Here is a 25,476-nt window from a genome sequence, read left to right as displayed (position 1 = left end):
AGCTGGCTAAATCGTCCTCAACCCTGTCTTAGACAGATTTTCGATTGATCCAATCAACCAAGACTATGGAAAGGCAGCAACGTCAACATCTAAAATGTATGTTTGTTCTAGATATTTTTCCAGATGATATACATGTATGTATCTTTCCGCATTGAATGTTTCCTTGAAAACTCAGTATGATTCTCCTCATTTACAAAGGACGTTGTGCGAATCACCTGAAGACAAATTTATGACGTTGATGGATTTTCATGCAGTTGAGGTTGCTCAGATCAATTGTAACTCTTTGTAATACAGGGCTACGATGTCAGAGACCCTTTTAGAGACTGAGTTTGCATGTGCAGGGTGCAGTCTACAGAAAACATGTGTTATTGCAATGTCATTCAGTCTTCAATGGGTTTTACAGGCTGGTACTTTAAAGCAACATTCCATTGACAAATCATGGGGAAAACAAGGCTACTCTCAGAACAGAGAAGGGAGTCAAATCTTTCACTCGGCTGCATGCCTGGGGGTGTTTTGAAATAAACGCCGGCATGTCTGGGAGGTCTCATATAGTTAGTAGACTAACCACCCAGAAGTACATGTAAACTGCATGTTTTCACTTTGAAACATGTGAATTCACAGAGGATCTATTTTGGATTAGCAATCAAGAGACCTGCTAAGAGTCTCGGAATTGAGATTGTTGGAAACTAGAATTACAACAACCTGAAGTAAATAACGATCACAAGTTCGGACAAATTTGTGCTGTCCGAACATTTATCGCATTGGTCCGATGGGCTCTCATGATGGACGGATTATAGTATGTAATTTCCCTATGATTTGTCAATGGCAGGCTGCTTTAATAGGCACCAAATACACAATGCCAACTGTCCATCAGATGCAATACTGCTGAAGTAAAAAAAATAATACTGAACTACACACTGTACATGTATACTAAAGGCATCCAAAGCAATAGATCCCCATTCAGTCTTGAGACAATTATTTGTATTTAGGCCCATGTTTTACTGAAACAGAAATCTTGCTGGGTGTTTGCTTCTACATTTTTGTGCATCAAAAATCAACATGACATCTACACATAACTTTTTACTTTTCTTGATTATCTTTCCCAAATTAGACATTTTTGAACCAATCCATCTCATTTGAATATCAACAACGTTTTAACTAAAACATAAATCGTCTCCATAAGCACCATAATGTCATAGCAAGTGACAAATATTGAACATCCCAAGTGCTATCCTCCGCCTCTGAACATCCTTATGTTTTCTACTGGAAATTGTAAGTCGAATAGGCTAAACAAGATGACCAACTGATACCAATTGGTAACAGGTTTGAACTTTTTATGACTCACCCTGTAGCCATATCAAATAACGTTGTGTATATTCCTAGCCTAGTTGTAGTGTATGTGGCTTGTCGTAATAATCCAGCTGATAATCTAGGGAATAAAGGAAACAAAAAAAAATATAAAAAAGAATTATACAGTCAGCAACACTACAGCAACAGAAAAGTATAGTTTGGAGCAACTCTGTGAGAAAACACTACAAAAATATTTAGGGTTTTATTTGGGACACTATAGGGAAAACTAAATCAGTAAGACTTAAGTTTCAGAGAAATTCAGGCAATTGTGTATATAGCGAACGAGAAACAAAATTATTGCCCTGTAACACAAAGCTTAGCGATTGATTGTGGGTTCTTTTTTTATGATTGATCATACACAATATTCAATGCAGTCATTGAAATCAGTCCCTGATCAATCACTACGCTTAATGTTAATAGCCCCCGATGTAAGATTCTCCATTAAGACAGGGTCACATATCTTCAAGCCTGGGACCCATAGCATGTAACTTTGCCATTGATTGTGGGGCTCATTTTTACAATTGATCATACACAATATTCAATGCAATCAGTCATTGAAATCAGCCCCTGATCAATCACTATGCTTTATGTCAATAGCCCCCCGATGTAAGATTCTCCATTAAGACAGGGTCACATATCTTCAAGCCTGTGACCCATAACACGAAGCTTTGCCACTTATTGTGGGGATTACTTTTAAGATTGATCATACTCAATATTCAATGCAATCACTCATTGAAATCAGCTCCTGACCAATCACTACGCTTTATGTTAATGGCCCCCGATGTAAGATTCTCCATTAAGACAGGGTCACATATCTTCAAGCCTGGGACCCATAACATACAGCTTTGCCATTGATTGTGTGGCTGATTTTTACAATTGATCATACACATTAATCATTGCAATCAGTCATTGAAAATCAGCCCCTGATCAATCACTCAGCTTTATGCCAGGTGAGCATACAGGAAGCACACTGGAAATGTGGGTGTGACTGGTCGGTGTAGTCGTCAACACTTGACCTACACAAACTATGCAGGGTTCACTTAGTTGCACAGCCTGTAAATGTAACTTGTTCATATAAACAAACCAGTTTTGTAAAACTTTACATGTATCTAAGGGTGCAAATGACCTCTAGTGCAGATACTCCAAAAGATGGAAGCAGACATTTTGTGTGAATACAACAGTCTATCAGTGTTGTCCCTGAATTGCCTTAAAATCCCTTTTGAGAAATCAAATACTCCAACAGGGTGTAATGGAAGGTACCATAAAGTGAATGATTAGACCTCTCCAGTCAAGAATCAGTCATATATATGACCATTTTAGCCACAGGTAATTTTGAAGGGAGTTTAAAGTCATCTGCTCATTCTTTTATTAATGGAACTTGATGTTCGAAATCAAGTTTGTACCAGAAAGAATTGAGTGTTGCTTCAGTTTGCCAGGCAGGTCTTGGTAAAATTTCAAATCAGTAGGTTCTGGATTTTCGTTCAAAATGATGTTAATCTGCACCAGCTCATGAATACACACAGGCTAATATTAGAACAACAAGGCATGGAACACTCACCCATTATAGAGTCCAAGTGCCCCTTCCTCTCTTATGATAGATTTGATGGCATGAAGACTAGTTTTATGAGCTTTAGCAGCACCTCCTTCACCTAAAATCATTGAGAGAAAAATAAATCATATTCAAAGATTGCTACAGTAATAATTCATGCTCCAAGATTGGTCTAAACATTCTTTGAGAGCAAACACAATTGGAATAAACACACAAACCATCACTAGTTATAATCATTGATTTTGTAAATGGTGTGCCCTCTATGACCATGAAAGAAAGGATGGCAGTCTTCACTTCTTCTTCTTAATCTTTCCCTTCATCATCCCCTTCACATTCCTCCTCTTCTTCTTTAGTCATCATCAATATTTTTGTAATCTTTTTAGTGATATGTGCTCATTTTAGTTATTCTTCCCTTCTTCCTTTTTTTTCTTCTTCTCGCTCTCCTTCTTCCTCTTCTTCTTCTTCCAGTTTCTTTTCCTCCTTCTCTTCAAATTTTCATATTTCACATTTGTATTTGGGGAGATGGTATATCTGCAGTCATATAAATGAGTAAGGCAAAATATACAGTGTATGATACGAGTACATTAAATAATACCAGTCAGACACTAAACACCTTTAAACATCATATTGTATATCCAATTCAGCATTTGTGACTGTGACACATGATCTTCTATTAAATACCACACCATACTTTGGAATTCTCATGTAATTGTGTGAAATTGCAACAGAGGCATCCGTTCCACTCATTTCAAGTTCAAATGTTGCAATGAACTCACCACTCATCTGCATCCTGTTCTTGACCAGATCTAGAGGCTGTACAAACACTGTAGCTGCCATTCTATGAAACAAGAAAGAATCATTAAATTTGGGTGTAAAATCACAATAATTTAAGCGATACAATTCTGGGGGAATTTTTAATTGAATGGAAGCCATACCTGTATTCTGGTAAGAAAATTTTGTTCCACACTGAATTGGTAACAACTTGAACAATGTCAAGCATTTTTTTGCTTCAAAATACAGAATTTTGATGATAAACAGAACTGACAAATGTTAACATGGTCTTGCCTCTATAAGACTAGAGGACAAGTCTACCCAACATACAGAAAGAAAAAATATCAAACTCGCACAAAAATGAAAACTTGATGAAAATAAGATGTTAAGTAACAAAAAAATTGATATTTTAAAATGTACCTAATTTTTCAAAAAAATACTAATGTGCACAACACCAGGGAAAATTTTTCCTGGTATCAAATCACAATTTGCTCCACATTTTTGAAAGACTGCTATGCATAGTCTTTTGTATAGCACTACTAATTATGATCACATTTCAAATTTCCCCAAGATCCCTATTTATGCTGTACAATTCTTTTTTGTCACATATATCATATTGCAACATATTTTGGGGTAATTGCCACAAAACGAAAATAGACTCAATTCTGCGCTTCCAAAAGAAAGCAATCCGCATTTGCTCCCACTCGCAATTGTTACCACTTACTGATCCTATTTTTCGGAACCTTAAAACATTAAAAATTTGTGACATTCATACTTTCCAAAATGCCATTTTCGTGTACAAAGTATCAACTAGATCTATACCTACACCCTTTCAAGCCATTTTTGTTTACAACAGCAACAGTCATTCATATCCTATACACCACTCATCCAACATCCACCTCACAACCCTGATAAAAATATTAGCACACCAAACGATCATACATCATGGCCAAGACATCTGGAATGATTTGCCCAATGATATTAAACTAAACTGCATCTATCTTTTCTTCAAAAGCTTCATCAAAGAAATATCTTTTATTCTTAAATATCACACCTGCACGTTCACCCACTTGCACACACACCAACACTTCATTTTTTTTCTTTCTCCTTTTCTGATGATTTGTGATGTAAGATTTTCTTCCAGAACTAGACCTATGGAATAATTGGTTTCCATGCAGCCCCTTTCCCTTTGGCTGCTATTATTACTCAAGCATTTATTTTCTTATATTTGCCACTGCATTTGTTTTTCACTACTTTGTCTTATCCTTAATTGTAGGATTGGGGTCGGGTGTCAGGACACTTTATCTTTTTGTAGCCTTCTTTTTTTTGTCTTTGGATTACACTAAAAATATGAATTCATTACTTGTAATAATTTTCTATTTTGTTCTTTATAATATTTCCTAACATTTTGTACTAATAATTGATAAAACTTCGCTTGTAAAGTTTTCCAAATTACATTCTAAAATTGATCGTCCGGACACACAACCCGTCCGGATACACAACAACTGGGTATATTCATGTCTACATTATGACAGTCACTGCTATAAATAAATTTGTCACTTTATAATGTACTTTAATGCCATCCTTTTACGTTTTTTGGGCCGCGCATGGTATCCACTCGTCAATGTAAGTGGCCCCCAGGCATCTAACGTTAGCATAGGTCTTAGTCTTAGGAAATAGGGCCGAAGAATTCTAATAACGGGAACTGGAGTGACTACCCAATACACAAGGCTAGCCTGGAGGCGTCTGGGCAGTGAAAGTCATATACTTTACGTATGGTCACTCCCCATTGACGCCTGGGACCCCTACCTACATTCCCCCACGTACGGGTACAAAACCAGAAACTCTCGCCCCCGAGAATTCTATTTTCCCTCTAAAAGATCTAGCCCTAAAACATGTACATGGGGTCCAACTTCATTTCCAACATTTCTGCGATATTGATTTCATTTTTAAAGAAGAATTCATTCGGAAGACAAAGAAATCAAGATGGCGACGTAAACACAGTCGTAAGCTCTTCCCATCTTTTCATAACAAATCTCTCATTTTTTTAATGAATTCTTCTTTAAAAATGAAATCAATATCGCAGAAATGTTGGAAATGAAGTTGGACCCCCATGTACTAGGTATGTTGCAAAAGCGCCCTCTGGGTGCATTCTGAATGAGGCATTGAGTGTGCTGGCTAGAATTGCAGGGTGACTGTGGAGGCATTGCTTTGTATTGTTTTTGTATGTCAAAGGAAAAGTTATTCCCCATTGCATCATTGTTTTTACGTAGTTGAATGTTTATGGCAGCTATATAGACTTGAAAAAAATTCTCACTTGCTAATCTTGCGACTCTGTGTGCTACTGGAACTTTGGCCTTGCTTTCAACCTCTTGCTATTCACATTTACAGGCATCATACCACTCTAAAATGTATTCATTCCGATAGAGCACCATTTAAACTATATTGTGGTGAAATTTGAATGAAATCTACTGACGCTAAATATGTTTTCTAAGTCCCTGTTTCGGCGGCGTCTGTTATTTTGGGGAGTGTTTTGGGGCACTTCCATGTGCAAATGCATGCTCATTTCTGTTTGGCCTTGGTCCCAGTTAAGATCACAATTTTTGGCTTAAAAACAAAGAAATACATAAGAATTGAATAGGTGATTTATATGACCTTAAAACTGCAATAACTTTCTTATTTCTGGAGCTATTGAGATAAATGAGATGTTAAATTAAAGGTCTTGATGAGCTCTAATGATGCCATGAAGAAAACACCGTATTTCTGAGATTTATTTTTTTTTGCAACATACCTACATGTACATGAGGGCTAGATCTTTTAGAGGGAAAGTAGAATTCTCAGGGGCGAGAGTTTCTGGTTTTGTACCCGTATGTGGGGAAATATAGGTAGGGGCCCAGGCGTCAGTAGAGAGTCACTCATGGTTTCAAATCGTCTTGTGTGTGAAGGATTCATATGCACCTGGTGCACGCGAATCTTTCACACCCTTTTTACTAAAATAACTATGACTTTACATCATAGCTAATAATTCTACTTGTTCTATAACACTTACCGATCCATATGGATCGTTCGTTGAATTATCTTTGCTGTTTTTTTTAATAAAATAAGAGCATTTTTCGTGATCTTCACGTAGATAACTTCTGCTCCGCGTGAATATCAATTTTTGCCTAAAGAGGGCGCGCAACATTATTCACCAAGCCGGTAGGCACTTAAGAACCAAGTTTGAAAGGATACTCGTAAAATTATGTCACTCTCGCCGATGAATATTCATTAGATCGTGGTCGTGCATGTTCAATACACACTGAGTGCATGCATGCAGAGAGTTTGTATTGAACACGCACGACCACGATCTAATGAATATTCATCGCGACAGTGATGTAATTTTACGAGTGTCCTTTCAAACTTGGTTCTTAAGTGCCTACCGTACCTTTGTTTACGGTGTTGCAAGCTTCTTCTTCTTCGGGTTAAATCTGCCTCCTTCAGGATTGAAGATTCTTGCAGATGGTTTATTTGACATGTGTGTATGGCCGGGTTTAGGTGTGCAGTGCAAAATATATACAGGTGCAAGTAAAAAGTCCCATCAGATTTAGCTCTGGCCTTCCGCCAGTCTCAGGCGGAAGGCTTTTGGAGAAGAGGCATTGATTTTGTTGGGAGGAAGAGTATTCCATGCCTTGATCGTCCTTGGAAAGAAGGATTGACGATGGTGCTCTGTCCTGCAGTGTGGTAGCTGGTAGCCATTCCCTTGTTGCTGTGATCGAGTTCTTGTTGATCCAGTGAGTGGGGTGATGTATTCTTCCACTGGGAAGCTGACAAGATTGTGGTGCAGCTTGTACATAAGGACCAGTCTAGAATCCTCCCTTCGTTTCTGCAGTGTGGGCCATTTCAGTTCTTCGAGCATAGATGTAACGCTAGAGGTGTTGTGGTATCTGTTAAGCACGAATCTAGCTGCCCGCCTTTGGATCATCTCAATCTGGTGGATAAGACGATTGGTTGATGGATCCCATATCGAAGAACAGTATTCAACGAGGGGCCGTACTAGTACTTTGTAGGCAGTGGCTTTAAGTTCAGGCAGGTTGATGCGGAGGTTTCTGCGTAGGAAGGCAAGGGTGGAATTTGCTTTGCGGCAGATATTATCAACATGCTGGTTCCATTTCAGGTCCGATGTGACTGTAACACCTAGATACTTGGAGGCAGCAGTTACTCTCAGTATCGAGTTGTTCAAGGTGTAGATTTGATTGGCCGCATTCCTCTTCCTCGTGACTCTGATGACCTCACATTTCTGAGTGTTTAGTTCCATCATCCAAGTCGCTGCCCATTCACTGATTTTGTCAAGGTCATCTTGTAGCTGTTGTGTGTCTTGCTGGTTCTTGATAGCAAGATAAGTGATAGCGTCATCAGCGAAGAGTCTTACTGGGGATGAGAGTCTATCAGGCAGATCATTGATATAGTGGATGAACAGGCAGGGTCCGAGGACTGAGCCCTGGGGAACGCCTGATATCACGTCAATGGTTGATGAATGGTACCCGTCAAGGACTACTTGTTGTTTCCTATGATGTAGGAAGCTTGAAATCCATCCATTGTTCTTATCTCGGATGCCGTAGTATTCCAGCTTATGAAGCAGTCTTTGATGCCCGACCTTGTCGAATGCCTTGCTAAAATCCATGACAAGGACATCAGTCTGGAGGCTTTGATCAAGGTTCTTGTGAAGGTCAGAGATAAATCCCAGCAGTTGTAGCTCGCAGGACTTGTTTTGTTGGAAGCCGTGTTGCAGAGGATGAAGGATGTTGTTTGCACTGCTATGTTTCATTATGTTGCTGGCTACAATATGTTCAAGCAGCTTACAACAGATACATGTGAGTGAGATTGGTCTGTAGTTTGATGGGTCTGTTTTGTCGCCTTTCTTGTAGATAGGCACTACATTGGCCTCTCGCCAATCGTCTGGTATCTGACCAGTGTTGTAAGAGATCCTGAAGATAGTGGTCAGAATTGGGGCGATGACATTGGAAAGCTTCTTCAGAACTTGAGGTGATATGCCATCAGGTCCTGGTGCCTTGTGAATCTTGAGGCTCTTCAGAAGTTTCTCCACACCATTGGTTGTTATGATGATCTCTGGCATGTCTGGGTATGGTGATGCATCAGGCAAGAGATGTGGCGGGACTGGCAATTCATTGGTGAAAACCTTCTGGAATTGCTGATTGATAATATCAGCTTTGGCAGTGGAGTCTGTCACTCTCCGTCCCTCATATTTCAGCTCTGCTATCCCAGTGTTGTCCGTCCGGTTGTGCTTGATAAAACGCCAGAAGCATTTCATAGAATTGAACTCAGCTGTTTCATCATCCTCTTCATCCACAGTGAAGATTGACTCAAGGTAATTCCAGTATGCTTTTCTGAGTTCAGCTTGGAGTGTACGCTTGGTGTTCTGCAGCTCCACCTCCATGTTGTGTGGGATGGGACCCTGGTTGTTATTTCTGTGGTGCCTGTATTTCTTCCATACTCTGTCTTTCTTTTTGATGAGTCGTCTGACATGGTTGGTGACCCAGGGTAGACTGCCTTTAGGGTGTGTCATTTTGTGGGGAATGAAGTTTTCTACTCCCTTCTTGATTGCGTTTTTGAAGGTCATCCACAGGTCATTCAGTGTTGAAGTGTCGATTTTGCTTTCAATCTCCTCCCATGCAGATATCATGACTTTTTCGAACTCCTTCCAGTCTGCCTTTCCGTAGAGCAGGACTTTTCTCTGCTTCGAATTGCGTCTCGTTGCTTTCATGTCGACGATGATGAGAGGACAGTCATGATCAGACACTCCAGGTACCACTTGGCTATCAAGGACTAACGTAGGGTTGTTCGTGAGAACGAGGTCCAGCACATTTCTTCCTCTGGTTGGCTCTCTGACAATTTGCGTGAGGCCACGATCCTCGATGATTGTGCCAAACTTCTGATGTAGGGCTGGGTTCCTACAGTTGCCGATCACATTGTCCTCCCAGTTCCAACCAGGTAGATTGAAGTCTCCTGCAACAATCACCGAATGAGTCGGAGGAAGTCTGTTTAGTGACCGCTCTAGTTCAGTAAGGCTGTCTGCATCCCTTTCATGTGGTCTGTAAAATGCTGCAACATGCAGAGTCTTTGCTCCAGCCAGATCAATTCTACACCACAGAATCTCACAGTCTGTCTCAAGTTCAACTTCCCTTACAGCCATGAATTCTTTTTTGGTTGCGATGAAAACTCCTCCATGTGCATCGCCCGGGTCTGTCTCGACGTTCGATGTTATACGTATGAGTAGGGAACACCTCACTGCTGCAAATATCTGGCTTCAACCAGGATTCAGTCCCTACAATGATATCTGGCTCATGATCCTTGATAAGGAGTAGAAATATCTGTTTCTTCGCTCTGATACTCTGGCAGTTTACATTAAGTATCTTGAGTGCCCTCGGTCGAGGCTTCTTTGCAGTAGTGGGTTTCTCCTTCGGTCTAATGGGAGTAGAGGTTGATGCTGGAGGACCAATACTCAGAATTGATGTCTCTGAAGCTCTATCCTGTTCATTTTCATCCTTATCAGTAGGCAAGGATATATCTTCATCTCCAATGGTTAAGTGGTTGAAGGGGTTGTAGCTATCAGTGTCAGCTTTGAGTTCAAGGTTAGACATGCTGATATTGTGCATGCCGCACATGTTGCAGATCCACACAACAGAGCTGTTCCCGACTGCGTTGTACTCCGCTGTGTTGAAGTGTACGCAGTGTGCGTGAAACCACTGATTGCATACCCCTTCGCACTGGATTGCCTTTGTTTTCCATGTTACTGTAGTAATTGGGCCATGTACATGCAGTACCCTATATGTATTAATATGTGTATAACTATAAGTCTACGTATTGATCTATGTTCATGTATGTATTAAGTCCGTGTGTGCAGTGTGTAGGCGAGGAGCACTCCTGATTGGATGAGCCTTTATATGCTCCTACGCCTGCTATGTACAATGTATGTATTAAGTCTGTGTGTGTGCTGTGTGTAGGCGAGGAGCACTCCTGATTGGAGGAGCCTTTATATGCTCCTACGCCTGCTACGTACGTACGTGTGTGCGTTGCACAGCACGTACACAAGCTGGTGCTGGGAGAAGAGATCCAGCCTAGACACCAGAGAGAGCAGACACCGTGTAGACATAGTAGAGAGAAGACCGCCATCGAGTGAGGACATCCCAGAAGTTCCCCACTCGGCGCCGTGGTCTGCAACCTAGCTGTAATTAGAATAGAAGTCTGTACCTGCATGTTGTCTGTATCTACCGTGTGGCATCGTTGTGCAAGTGTCAGGTAAGTATTGATTGTTGTCACTGTCTTGTACCGTCGAAGTAACCCATTTGTGAGATTCGTGAGTAATAATCGTCGTCAGTGTCGTCCCTGTAATTAACCAACCACTCGGTCGTACGTATCGGTCATTCATATCTGTCTGTATTGTGCCGCCATCGCGAACACACCCTCACTCACCCTCTATCAATTTTACTTCATTGGCGATTGCGAGATTTCGGATCGTCCTGTGCGCCTATCATTTTTATTTTCATCATTTCATACACGTTCGTATTTCATATCTGCTCACGAGATTGATTTGTGAGGGATTTTGAAGTGAATAACGAACGGAGAGTGAGTGAGAAGTTTTCGAGAATTTTTAATTTGTGTGCCGGGATTGCGTGGATTCGCATGCATCTCGCATACATCTTGTTTTAGTTTTATCATTTTTTCCGTACATGATATCATTTCTTGTTTGTTACAAGTGGATTTTGTTATATATTTGCCATATCTAGGAAGTTATTTCATGTCCACTACGTTGCATTTTCATTGCAACGCACGTGGTATTCTCTGTGCACAGTACACCAAAGGTGCACACGCCCTTCAATTCATTGTTTGGTTATACTTGCATTTCTGATCGCATTCTTCGCGAGTCTCTTCTATTGTTTGGCTCGCGGTCAAGAATTTCGTTCCTTGCATATTTTTGCGTAGCTTACTATCTCGTTGCTTTTGTTTGTGAATTCTTTGAAGTCTGCCTCTGGGTTGAATATTTTTAGTCCGCCATTGTCTTTAAGTTTTCTTCCGAATTCGGAACATTCACACCACACCACTTTCAAAAAAAAAAAGTCGGGTGTGAGTATTTGGTGGATTTATTGGATTGGAAAAGTTAATTTGAACTTTTAATTTTCCCTCGATCCTCAGTAATTATTCCAAATGGTATTAGTTTCCTAGAATTTCATACTCTTGCATATCGGGCAGTGTACCAATATTTTGAGGGCGTAGAGTTGCTGTTCATATATTTTTATACATTTTCCAGTATATATTTTCTATCGACATTCAGCAAGTGTTTTTACAACCAGTTCTGTGCACATTGAGTGGCGGAAAGAGTGTTAGAAGATTTAATACTCCTGGTTGCTGAGTTTGGTAATAATCTGAATTTACTTCAAACTTTTGCCCAACTCGAAATTACATTTGTGTCGGTGGTTATAGGTGGGGTTTTTCTGAACTTCTGAGCTTACCTGTTACTAGAAAAATAGGTGGGTTCTGAGCTTCGGATCTTACCTGTAACTTGAAAAATATACTCTTGAATATTATTTTAATTAATACACATCTTGTGAATTTTCTCTAAAGCATTTCATTCATCACATCTGATATTGTGATTGTTTCTCTTAATAACTGTGATTGTCATTGTCTGAAATTCAATCTAAAAGTTATTGTTATTCATTGTTGCTAAAAATAATTGTTCACCCACTCGTAGAATTGTGTGTGAATATATAGACTTCTATAAATAATTCCAGTGTCAGACCCGTTGGGACTGGAAATAATAGACGTCTGAATTATTTGTTTGAATAGACTTCTATAAATAATTCCAGTGTCAGACCCGTTGGGACTGGAAAAAAGAGAAGTCTGAATAATTTTATCTTCCATATTGAATAATTAGTAGTTTGGGCTGGTTGTGTGTAGGCTCCATAATTTTTGAAATTGTGTAGTTTTGCAGAGAAACCGGTAGGCTATTAATTTCTTGATAACTTAGATATATTGTTCTCTATGTTATTCATGTTACATGTTTATGTGTCGTTTTGATTCGAACTAAAATCGAATCAACACTATTGATAAATCTAGGTTGATTTTAATTTCCATTGAGTTGCAAGTCAAATCGTAATAAGATTGTTTTTGACCAAAATTGACAATCTACCCTCGATCGCCTAGCTCGCTCGGCGAAGCACTGCTGAGTCGCATCACGTGACTACTGTATTTTACACTTGATCGAGATAGAGACGTGAACACAGTCACAGTCGATCAGAGTTAGAATTTGCTGAACTCTGATTTCATACTATTATAGTGATTGACCGTTGATTTATTTTGAAGATTAGTTCTAAGTAGGAACTCGTAGAGGTTGATTTTGTAATTAGAACATTCTTTATTAGTTAATCTTAGGTTTAACGTCGCGCGGTTTTCAACCAACCCCAGCGCAACGCACCTCTCTGTCTGGCCCGTAACTCCAGGCAGGGATAACGTTCACGAGCCGGCTATCGTCTTCGTGAAGGCAAATTTTGAACGAGTTTACTTTTCGTCAGTTTTTACTGACAATTTGCTGGATTTAGCCGCCAATTGTCTCTTGACACAATATTTACGCAGTGTAGCTAAATTCCATATTCCCATATTGATATTTCATGTTTTTAGATCTATCTTTAACTTTATCACCCCAACTTTGTCTGGTGTCGAGTAGTAGTCACCAGCCAACGACCTTCACGTTAGCCGTATACCGGTACCTGCGTGAGTGTCTGCATCTGTGCAGTAGCACTTTGCATTTTTGTCTTTGAGATCAATTTGACTCTTGCTGGAAATTAAAAGAATTTATTTAAATTCATTTAACCTCTTGAAGTTGAGCTTATCAGCTGAGTTAGAGCTGTGGATTGGTTTTCTTGCCTAAAATATATTTCAGATTTTTTTACGCTTCTGTCTTCTGATTTTTTGTAAGCTCATATCAGAAAAATTCCATCGTGAGAATTTAATTAATCCCAAATAAATCTAGTATCTTCATATAAATAGTTTAGGGATTTTTCCTTTGCTAATCTTGTTAATCTCTCAGGTGTTTGTAATTTCCTGACAGTGTATACCTGAAGCCAACAAGTGCAATTGTTTTGCTTTGCCTTTTGACTCGGTGTACACTTGTTTGAGCGAGGACTTGGAATTTAATTTCGGGCCCTTAAATTGTAGGAAATTTTTCTTCGAGGTTATCCTGGATTGTCTTTCTGTGTTTGAAATGTAGGTTTTTTTAGTTGATTAATTTTAACAAGCAGTGTTGGATCAGAAATTTTTCTGTGGAATAATTTTTGTAAATTTAATTAGATCTCAACTGAAGGTACAAGAAGTACTGAATTAAATTTTAATAAGCTCTTGAAGATACTTATTTTAATTAAACCAACTCTTTACTCTGATTTTAAGTGAAAGGTACAGATACTATCGATCTTTGATATCAGAATCAATGTTTGATATCAATATTCTTTGAAAAAAAAATTCCTTTTTTTCATACGGTTTGCTCTGTTGTATTTTTGGAGCATCATTCTTGCGCTGAAAATTTTGCAAATTTTTATTCAGGCTCAAGGATTCAATCCTTCAGTGAAATACAAAATTCACTGCTGTCATTTTGCGCAAGTTTATCTCTAAATTGTAGCCATTTTTAGGCTTGTTGCCATTCACTTTCGTGTTTTTATTTGGTAACTTATCCACATTCTAAAAAAAAAAAAGACAAAAGAAAAATAAAGAAAATCGGATGTAGGATAAATGTGTGTTTTGACATTTATATATTGCATTCATCAGAAATAGACAATTGTCATTGAATGCTACTCTTGTAATCGTTGAGGCTTCGATAAGTTGAATCCTTGTTAGGCTCTTTTAATAGTTGTAGAGTAAGTAGAACTTATTGTCACTTCTGCGATTACTCAGAGAAGTAGAAGTTTGATATTCTATTCTACAAGTGTAGTTTCTGAAACTTGAAGCTGCACTGTAACTTACAATATACTTTCACTGAATACATCCATTGCTACAGGAGTGTGTACATACTTATATTATTATTGTTCTTGCAGTACAAGTATTACCATACTTTACTCTTTCCTTGGCATTAAGTGTATTCAGTGACACAAGATTGATAAACCTAGTAAGTTCTTTCACTGATCTGCAAGCTATATTCTGTTAAGCTACACCTGTAGATCATTGAACTTGAATTTATGAAAGTATCATTTAAATTATGTTTAAGAATATGCCTTTGAATCACCAGGGTGATCATCAATAATACTTTTCTGAGTTTATTTGGAATTCATAATGATGCAAAGTGACATTGCCAGAGTAAAACAAAGATTAGTTGAAGACATTATAGACAGTCGTAATACTAGTAGGGGATACGTATATGAATATTCACTGGCAGATAATCTGTACAAGCTTGGTTATCCAAGAAATTTTGTAGATGAATTCGTTTATGAGAAGTTTGATTGTTCAAGGATACATTATTTATCTGATCTTGATTTAACAGATCTTGTATATGAATGTGCTGATAAATGCCAATATAGATATGCTGAACCCAATACTGGTAGACAGCCTCAGGCTGATAATTTGCATCTGCATTCACCTTATACTCAATGTGAACCCAGATCAAACAGCAGGGTTCAGAATACAAATAAACATGATTCATATCCACAATCTTCCTCTCATACTATTAATGATCATTCCAAAGCTGATGATAGTTACATGGCAATGATGATGCACTGTATGGCTGTTGAAATGAAATCATTGTCAGAAGAACTGAAATCATCTCGGCATTCATCTGCTTTGGATTCAATGCTTCCGCCCTTAGATCGAGGTTGCGATGCTCTGAGATCTTATTCTCGTGGGTATACTCCTGGTGCGCGAGTGTCCTCGTTGCCCAAGTCCGTGACCTTCGATGGTAGAGGGTGTTGGCACACTTTTTTACGTAATTTCCAGCTATATTCGGAAGATCGCGGTTGGGATCAAGCCCAACAGCTCAATGAACTTTGCTTTTGTCTTGAGGGAAGCGCAATCAAATATTTTGCATCAGTTATTGTTTCTTCCAAAATAAACGTTCCCTATACAGATATTGTTAAGAAGCTTGAGCAAAGATTTGCTTCTAAAGAATTTCCTGTCGCACAATTGCAATTCGATTTTGCGCAGCAGGCAACAACCGAAACAAAGGGGGAATGGGCCGATCGTGTCCTATCCTACGCTTCACGCGTCTTTGACGGATTGCCTGAGGAGATTGTTGAGAGGCAAATAGTGCACAAGTTTTGTCAGGGTTCATTAGATCAAGAAGCGGGGAAATGCGCTATCCAATCACGTCCTCAAAATCTTGATCATGCCATTGACTTAGTTCGGTGGTTTCAGCATCGGCTAAAATATGCAAGACAAAGGTCTTACGATACTGTCGAGGAGGATCCCAGAATCAACCGTATGGGTGTTTCCGGGCTTGCCTCTAATGCTCAGCAGTCCTCCCTTAAGGACAGTCTGGAGGACCGAGTGCCCAATCTGGAGAAGGTTGATAATATTCAATCTGCTCTAGGGGCACAGATGAAGTCCTTCCAGTCCTCAGTCCAGGGATCGGTAACTGCTGTCCCAGAGCTGAATAGGCATACAGGTTCTCCTTCGACAGAAGACACTGAATCCCAGTTGTCTTGTCGTGATGTTTGTTTTGCATGTCACAAGTCTGGACACTTTAAGAGAAACTGTCCAGAACGTTTAGCAGTGAAACATGTAGGTATCTTAAGTGTAGAAGATGTAACTGTAAATATCACATGTGTAGATGATGTAACTGTACATACTACATGTGCAAGTGATGATACTGTAAATACCGTAGGTGTAGATAATGTAAGTCTTGTAACTGTGTCAGAGGACAGTCGAGCCTCTACTGAGGATACCAAGCATGGGCAGAGTTATCTTGAGCAATTGCTTTGGGGAAGTACACCTCCTAAGTTGTCCATCCTTGAATTCCTCAGTTATCCCCTCTGGTGGAACCAGAGATATGTCTGTAGTTTAAGTAATGGCCAATTCCATTTATCTTGTCCATGGTTCCTTCCTCCCTGGCCACCACCCCAAGAATGGAGTAGCATCTCCTTCATCAGTTGCTGAAAGTCCTGCAATTGGAATTTCTGTTAGGCAATATAATTTATTTCATGAACACAAGAAGGTGAAGGCACACCTCTTATTTTTAATAGTTTTTACCTCTAAAGGTGGCACATGAATCAGTTGCTGACAGTCTTATGCAATAGCTCTTTTATCACATTTGTATATATTTTATACTACATAAAGATATAGATATTTCAACCATAGATCCTTTACCTTGTTTACAAAGTCTTTATAAACCTGGAAATATTGTCATACAGGATGTTGAAATAGTAGTAGTTTTTTCTCAAGGGAAAATACTATGTATGTATGTCAAGTCCAGGTTGTTATATTTATTTGCAACAGATCTGGTTGAATTATCATTACATTATATGTTTTCGAGAGCTCAAACATACATGTATTACCAATCATATATCATATTTGTAAAGGTCACATTGTACAGGCCTATATTAATTGGTAACAGAGCTCCAGCCAAATGTACAAAGAACAGACTACCGTAATAGTCAACTTAAAGAATCTCAATGTAAATTGCTGGCAAGGCTGAACATATATATATATGGGTCATTCCATGGGGTTGGGGCAAAAATTGTGACATCAGGGTCAAAAAATAGAAATGTAATAAATGAAATGTTTTATTTCTTATATGTTTCATGGGACAATCCTTCAACTAAATCCACTTACAGGCATTTGATACCACCCTGCATATTGGAGTAAACTGAGAAATAAGATTTGACAAAATACCACCGTTACATGGACATCATTTATCATCCTTACTAAGACTATGCTCTCCCACTGTCAAAATAAAGGGGTTGATCTCCATTACTCTTGATAAATATTTTGCTAACAACATTGTTAGTCATTTTATTCCACACTTTTCAACATGGCATATATATTTTGAAAGATTTAGCATCAATAAATGGAACTTGATGCTCTGTGTGTATACCAGTGCCATGTTCTGTGTCGTTCTTTTTTCTCACCAGTCTAGAAAATTGAATTTATGATGGCATGTAGAACTAAATAGTTGAGAGAAGTCATGCCTCAACAGAATGGAATATTCTCTTTGGAAAAAATAAACTACTCTTTCTGGCATAACCTTCTATTTTTGGTGTTACCACCGTTACATGGACATCATGTCTCAGTAACAGAGGTATACTTAGAAGCAATGTTAAGTTAATGTCCATTAATGGCCATTACACACCAAATTCCACTTCATGCCTTAGAATATTTGCACAAGATCAATTGATTACACTAAAGAAAAACATTTTGCATGTCAAATTCTTTGCAAATAAAAGCAAATTAAATTAGAGTTTAAACAAGGAAAAATGTACAAAATTATTGACAAATTATATTTAAAATCATACTACGATAATCCTCAAGTTTCCACTTCCGTCTACCTCTGGAAACATTTACGTTTCTGCCTAAATGGAAAAAACAAAACAGTGCTATCTTATGATCTCCAATTCTTTTTACTTTAAAATAACTCCTTCAAGATATTACTTTCAAATGTACATACCACCATTACATGGACATCATGTCTCAGTAACAGAGGTATACTTTGAAGCATTGCTAAGTTAAGGTCCATTAATGGCCATTAAACACCAAATTCCACTTCATGCCTTAGAATATTTGCACAAGATCAATTGATTATACTAAAAAACATTTTTCATGTCAAATTCTTTGCAAATAAAAGCAATTTAAATTAGAGTTTAAACAAGGAAAAATGTACAAAATTATTGATAAATTTATATTTAAAATAATACTAAGGTAATCCTCAAGGTTCCACTTCCGTCTATCTCTGGACACAAATGTTTCTGTCTAAAGCGGAAAAAAACAAAAGAGTGCTAGCTTATGATCTCCAAATCTTTATTACTTTAAAATATCTCCTTCACGGTATTACTTTCAAATGTACATACCTCTGTTACATGGACATCATGTCCTTGTAATGATCATATTGAAAAGTATTACATGTACTTGCCATTCTTTTAGTATCAACACACTAATGCGAGTTAACTCATCTTACTCAAGTGTAGAAATACAACATCTACAGGCAAGCTTCTAAAATGCATCAATGAACAGGTAAAATGTTTTTTTTTATTCATACATGTACACGATTATAATTTTGATACCTTTGATACAATACTCGGGTGAAAAAGATGTAGGGAAAAGGTACTAGTTTAGTTCTTCTAAGCTACATGTATGGTTTTTCAAGACAAAACAACACAAAGTTGGCATGCAATTCATGGACAATGCATTAATACCTTACACATATAACTTGTTCAATTTGTTTACTCTACATGTAACTTATTTTACCTCAGTTACATGGTAATGTAGTTCTAAGTGACATTAATTAAAATATAATCATGTCTTCACTGGAATAAATGCATTGGATAAAACAGTAAGTTCCAGCATGCCAAAAGGACAATTGTAAAGTACTTAGTGGACAAATTGAATAAAAAAACTTACACCTGTTGTTTGAACATAGAGTTGTGAACAAGAAAGTAAAATGTATTATTTCTACTAAGCTATTCTAATAAATGTTCAAGAATAACACTGCAAACTACAATCTTTTCCTTTGGTTAAAAACTCTATGGTAAACTTCTTACTGGCAAATGCAAAAAAAGGTATTACACTGTACACTAAACCTGACAATAAGAAATAACATGCAATATTTCTCTCTGCATTCAGGTTACAAGTTTATGAACTTCAAGATGATCGGTGACCCAATGACAACTGTGTGGAAGAGGACTCTGTCAATGTCACAAAATAGATAGAGGTAGAATTGTGCCTCGCCATCAGGCCAGGAGTACAGGTCACCAGATTGACACTTCATGTACTGAAGATATACATTTTTACCTTCAACAGAGGCTACCTGTAGTTATTTGAGAAAAATAGTATTTGGAAGTTTGACTATTTTTTTACACAATTCAAATTATTACATTTTAATCAACAAAACTTGCTGGATTGTTTCCACGATATTTTATATTATTATATGAAATCATTTACTCATGTACATGTCTTGACATTTTCTCATTAAAGTAAGGGGGGTGGATTACTAGGGCAATGACAAGGAATCTGATCTGTTCTTGCAAAATACACCCTCACTTTGTATTTTTTTCATAGCAATTAGAATTCATCATTTCCTAGTTCATAAATTAAATATAAAGTTGTTTTATACAAGGTTTTTGTATTTGCTTTCTTGTGTTCTACTTTGTTTTCACAATACAATTACTTGCCCATTACCGGTACCTTTTCATAAATTATCTTTACTTTAATTTCGTTTCTCAATGGATGAATTTAATCTAATTTTATTCTGCATTATAATCAAGGGTGGTTATCTCGACAATTCCATTTAGTTTTGTATGACCATCCTATTTAATTTTCAACTATGAAGTTTAATTGTTCAAGCAATTACATAATATATTTGTTTTATTGGAATTAAATGAATTAATGGAATTCAAATCTGCAATTTACCTTCTGATACAGCAAATAAACTCTTGTGAAACAAACTCGATTGTGTCACTTTTCTTTTCTTCGCTTGTACATGTTTTTAAAATGTCGTTATATTGCAATAAAAAAATCACATTGAAAACAATCACAAAGGCTTTTGCTTTCTGATAAAACAAATACCCACCCCCTCTCCTAACAATTGAATAAATATAAATTAAAATACGGTTGAAAAAAAATCCTTAACAACTGAATATATAGAAATAAAAAAATACAATTGAAAAAACGGAGAAAGAACTGAGGGAAAAAGAATGAGTGCTGAAAAGTATACCAACATTCAACAAGATGAAAAGTTTTGGGAAGGTTAAGCCTATAGCTAAGAATTACTAGTAATTGAATTATTCCCATGCTTCATCATACACAAAGCCCATCTACTATGTGTAGGGGGGGGGTAGTAACAGAAAAATTATTTTGCCCCTCCCCCCTCCTTTCGGGCTGGGATCAGCTGACGAGCAAAAAAAAAAAAATTTTTTTTTTTTTTTTTTTGGGGGGGGGGTCTGCCTCCCCCGTGGCGCCGCCACTGGTTCTAAATTCTCATTTTTTTTTGCAAATTCAAATTTGATCATCAGGTCTTTAATACCCATATTACCTAGAATCAGTAGGAGCCAATTTAAACAAGGAGAAAATTTGTACCAAATTTGAGATGTCACCGTCATGATCATCAGTGAAAGAGCTGTTTCTGAGTATCCATTGGCCTATTGAATCAACATATTTTTGTGTAAAAAAATCAACTAAATTACGATTGAATCATGTCAGCTACCATTCAAAACATGTTTGCACGGAATCACAGTAATAAAAGCATTATTTTCTTTGGAACCATTCAGCAAATCTGGATCAAACACGGCAATGTCTCAATCACATATTTCACTTACACGAGAAGCTACATGTGGGACCGAAGTGAAAGATGGTGGAAAATTAGCGAGATTTTTCAAACTTAAAAACACTTTCTGCATGGTAATACAGTTCCATATTTTAAAGATATGGTTTAACTAGTTTCAAAATACGAGTATCGGGATAAATCTCCGTACTTACGTCGCTTTGAAAGGGAAAACATCGTGGATATCCAATCCACCGTTACACAGACATTGCAGGAATATTCCCAATTGCAATGCTTCAAAACACCCGCTATCATAGCTGTTCATGTGCATGTGGATTTCGGCTAACAACCCGTCCGTCTGATACAACGACGGTCTCTTCTCCGGTGTCTCCTTCTTACATACGCGATGAAATGTGATCCACCGTTACAAATTTGGCCCGGACATCGCCCAAAACATCGGCGACTCTCGATTAATTTAGATGACATTACCATAGGTTTTCAAAGCTAATCTTTTGATTAACAGTTGCTTACTTCCTGCCCTTTATATCTGACACATAATTTTGGAAAAAATGATTTCTGATTTTTAGATATAAACCACATTACCGCCGTTACAGAAAAAAATAAACGAGGACATCGCATGTAACGGTGGTATGCCGATTTGTAGGAATGATTTATGATATGAAGTCTCTTTTCATTTGCTATCCCATTACTGTTTTGTTATTAAACAAATGTTGCTTTATCAATTATGGCCATTTGAATTTGACTAAGTCTATCTTTTGATTAGATATCTTCAACTGAAAATGACCATTTTGGATGTCACACTTGGTACCCAAAAAAAGAGTCTGGACATCATCATTTAAAGTCTCACCATCAATAATACTTGCAGTTCAACATTTTTATTTCTGCATCAAGTAATTGCTTACATAACTGCCTTCCAACAAAACCACATTGCAACATCAAAACACCAAACACATTTTCAGGATAAAGCTAACAATTCATAAGGAACACAAAAAAGTGCTGTTGCCCCAACCCCGTGGAATGACCCATATATATCTTCTTTCAGACTTACACGGAATAAGAAGATATTCCTTATGTCAATACAAAGACTAGACTGGGCCCGCCTGGCCAGATGAATACTTACCATTTACTTGTTCTTGTTCCTCCATGCAAGTATATATTTGCTGGTCTCCAGTAATGAGTAATGAGTTTTTTATTTTTGCTGGACCAGCAATCTTTTTCTAAATGAACAATTGTTATTGAATAATTCAATGTCCAGCTCAGATCACACTTTTTATGTACGGTATCTGAGGTATTTTATTAGTATCATGTATTTAATCAGTTTTAATCATATAGGCATATATTACATTCTTCTGTCAGGTTCCTTCATATCTGTTTATATCTATTGAGATTGCACAATATATGTCGCAATCTGATGGAACCGGGAGGAATGTAGTAATTGGGCCATGTACATTCAGTACCCTATATGTATTAATATGTGTATAACTATAAGTCTATGTATTGAGCTATGTTCATGTATGTATTAAGTCCGTGTGTGCTGTGTGTAGGCGAGGAGCACTCCTGATTGGAGGAGCCTTTATATGCTCCTACGCCTTCTACGTACAATGTATGTATTAAGTCCGTGTGTGTGCTGTGTGTAGGCGAGGAGCACTCCTGATTGGAGGAGCCGTTATATGCTCCTACGCCTGCTACGTACGTGTGTGCGTTGCACAGCACGTACACAAGCTGGTGCTGGGAGGAGATCCAGCCTAGACACCAGAGAGAGTAGACACCGTGGAGACAGAATAGAGAGAAGACCGCCATCGAGTGAGGACCTGCATCCCAGAAGAAGCTCCCCACTCGGCGCCGTGGTCTGTTGTTGATAGAATATTAGAAGTCTAGAATATCTGTTCCTGTTGTCTGTTACCTACCGTGTGGCATCGTCAGTGCAAGTGTCAGGTAAGTATTAGTTGTTGTCACTGTCTTGTACCGTCGAAGTAACCCATTCGTGATTCGTGAGTAATAATCCTTGTCAGTGTCGTACCCGTTCAATAACCAACCACTCGGTCATTCGTATCTGTCTGTACTGTGCCATATCACAGTAACACACCCGACATCTCATCTTATCAGTTTTACTTCATTACTGCTCTTTTGCATGCCCCACATGGGAATTTCGGCTTTCTAGGCATGTTACATCTAAGCTTCTGGGTTTGCAGAAGGCTGTGAACTGCGAGTTTACTAGAGCTCCACACAGTTTACATGATGATAAAGCCACAAGTCCACCTGAGTCAGAGTCTATATCTAGAAATCTACATTTACTTTAAATAGCAGAGTAGGGAAGTGAGGGTGACATTCCTATTAAAATCCTTCATAGGCAGGCAAGTGTTACACGAGGATTTCATTTATGCTAGCTATGTTGCGATTTAGATGCAGGCAGGGTCTAATTCACAGGTCCTCTTGACTACTAACAATACATCCACTCAGGTAGTGTGCTGCAGACTCTGTATACATGTATGCAGACACCAGTGCCAGTAAATACTGAGATTGAGAAGACATCAAGCATTTCTCCTGGATATACACCTTAAACTTCACACTATCCAACAAAATTTGCTGAATCAATGATTTGAATCTCTGTTTATTGAGTCTAATGAGTAAAGAACCATACCTAGTAACTTCATAAGAAATTTTGATGAAGGGTGATATCAATCCATTTGCAGCAGTTCTCTTGACTACTTACATGAAACTCAGGTAGTGGGACTGTGCTTAGACTATGCAGATATGCTGAGGAGACATCCCATGTTTCACCTGAAAATACACCTTCTGAAATTTCACATTTCCCAACAAAATTGGCTAAATCAATGGTTTAAATATCTGATTATCCAATCTGATGAGCAGAAACCAGCAAATTCTCCAGAATAAAACGATGAAGGGTGATTTCTATGGAGAGATTGCAGCACACATCCTAGCCCAGCCACACACACACACCAAGCTAGCTGCATTCTAGGCGATCAGCATTATTTTCTTGCTCGTTCAATCCACTTTCATCATCATCTTGTCAAAAGATGGCGTACTTTACCAATAAGTATATACATGAGATGCAACCTGTTGATTTTTGGTACAATTTCCTATTTTGCGCTGACGACTAGAATTGAGAATGTTCGATACGAAAAATTGCTTTTCGATTGTTGTTTGCATACTTTCCACCGCAGTATTAAGGACGGATCGAACGGAGTATCCTGGTTGAGACTTGGTCTTGGAGGTAAGCGATAAAAACACTTTTATAAATAATTTCCAATTCATTTTTAAAACAAACTTAAACCATCAATGACCATTAAAATAAGAGTACGAAAGTGGAGAAATGCTGAAACGTTTGGCGTTTTTCATTCCCTCACATTCGTGTGATGAATGAAAACGTCAAAGTCCACTATGAAACCACATGCGTTGTGCGAGCTTAGTATTACTAACCTCGCATGTTGTGTGAGTGGTGGGGAGTGACCATACGTATAGTAATTAGTATGACTTTTACTACCCAGACGCCTCCAGGCTACACAGGGCTACTCGCGTGGGACTGAGGTGTAAATTCTCGCCAACAATCACTCTATTTTTGCCTACATCTTTCATATAGAGAACAACCACAAACATTAATGTATACGATACGATCAACCCCTAACACTTACCCAGCTGATCCCCCGAAGAGGAACTTAATACTCTTTGGAAGGGGTGTTTGCGGCGAATTCGAAGACATTTTGACAAGTTTTTCTCGGATGATCCGATTTGAGTATCTTTACCGTAGAGGGCGTGCGAGTTGTCGACACGTACACTTTCTTTTTTTTGGGGGGGGGGCGGCCTGGGAGGTGATAGGAAGATACCATTGCATAGGAATTATAATTGGGCATGAGACCGGCCGGCCGTCCTGTGGGAGCCATGTATGAAAAAGTGTATTCCGTATTTTCATTAAACTGATATATGTTTTCGAAGAATCAAGAATTCAAGTGAAATAAAATATCATGTATTGCTGTATTTTATGCAACTTGGCCTAAAAAACAGAGATACCACTTTAAATGATTTCACCATCTTTTAAAGGGATCCAAAAGCGTGCAGAAAAAAAAGTATAGTTTGAACCCGGAATTTCAACAGATAAAGTAAATTCAGATAAGCAAAATAGGGCCTACTAATAAAAATCACAAAATAGAATAAGGAATAACAAATTTATGACATGTTAAAGCTTTGAAGTTATTTTTATGTCATATCACCACTTATTATTTGCACTGAAAAAAAATAGTGTTTGTTTTGTTTAGAACGGATCTAAGTCATATTTTCGGGGGCTTGGAATGCACCTTTGAACATGTTACGCTTCGAATCACTG

At 38.0% G+C, this 25,476-nt stretch overlaps 1 protein-coding gene and 1 long non-coding RNA gene across 2 annotated transcripts in view; one reads left to right on the top strand and one right to left on the bottom strand.

Moving 5' to 3' along the window:
- LOC121427993 (mitochondrial 2-oxoglutarate/malate carrier protein-like) overlaps positions 1–24,912 on the bottom strand; it is a 37,204-nt gene extending 12,292 nt beyond the window's left edge. Inside the window, exons 1-4 of the mRNA XM_041624571.1 lie at positions 24,788–24,912; positions 3,676–3,737; positions 2,909–2,999; positions 1,346–1,429 (exon numbers count right to left, since the gene is read on the bottom strand). Of these exons, the coding sequence (XP_041480505.1) occupies positions 1,346–1,429; positions 2,909–2,999; positions 3,676–3,737; positions 24,788–24,855 (305 nt within the window). The 5' untranslated portion in view covers positions 24,856–24,912. The remainder of the gene's footprint in view (positions 1–1,345; positions 1,430–2,908; positions 3,000–3,675; positions 3,738–24,787) is intronic.
- On the top strand, positions 18,601–19,656 carry LOC121427994. The gene is made up of 2 exons (XR_005971722.1): positions 18,601–18,868; positions 19,478–19,656. It is a non-coding gene; the product is annotated as an uncharacterized LOC121427994 (long non-coding RNA).
- Positions 24,913–25,476: the final 564 nt, after the last annotated feature.

Source organism: Lytechinus variegatus, chromosome 14 (assembly GCF_018143015.1).
Source record: "Lytechinus variegatus isolate NC3 chromosome 14, Lvar_3.0, whole genome shotgun sequence".
Lineage (NCBI taxonomy): Eukaryota > Metazoa > Echinodermata > Echinoidea > Temnopleuroida > Toxopneustidae > Lytechinus > Lytechinus variegatus.
This window is presented reverse-complemented; position numbering and strand designations above follow the sequence as displayed.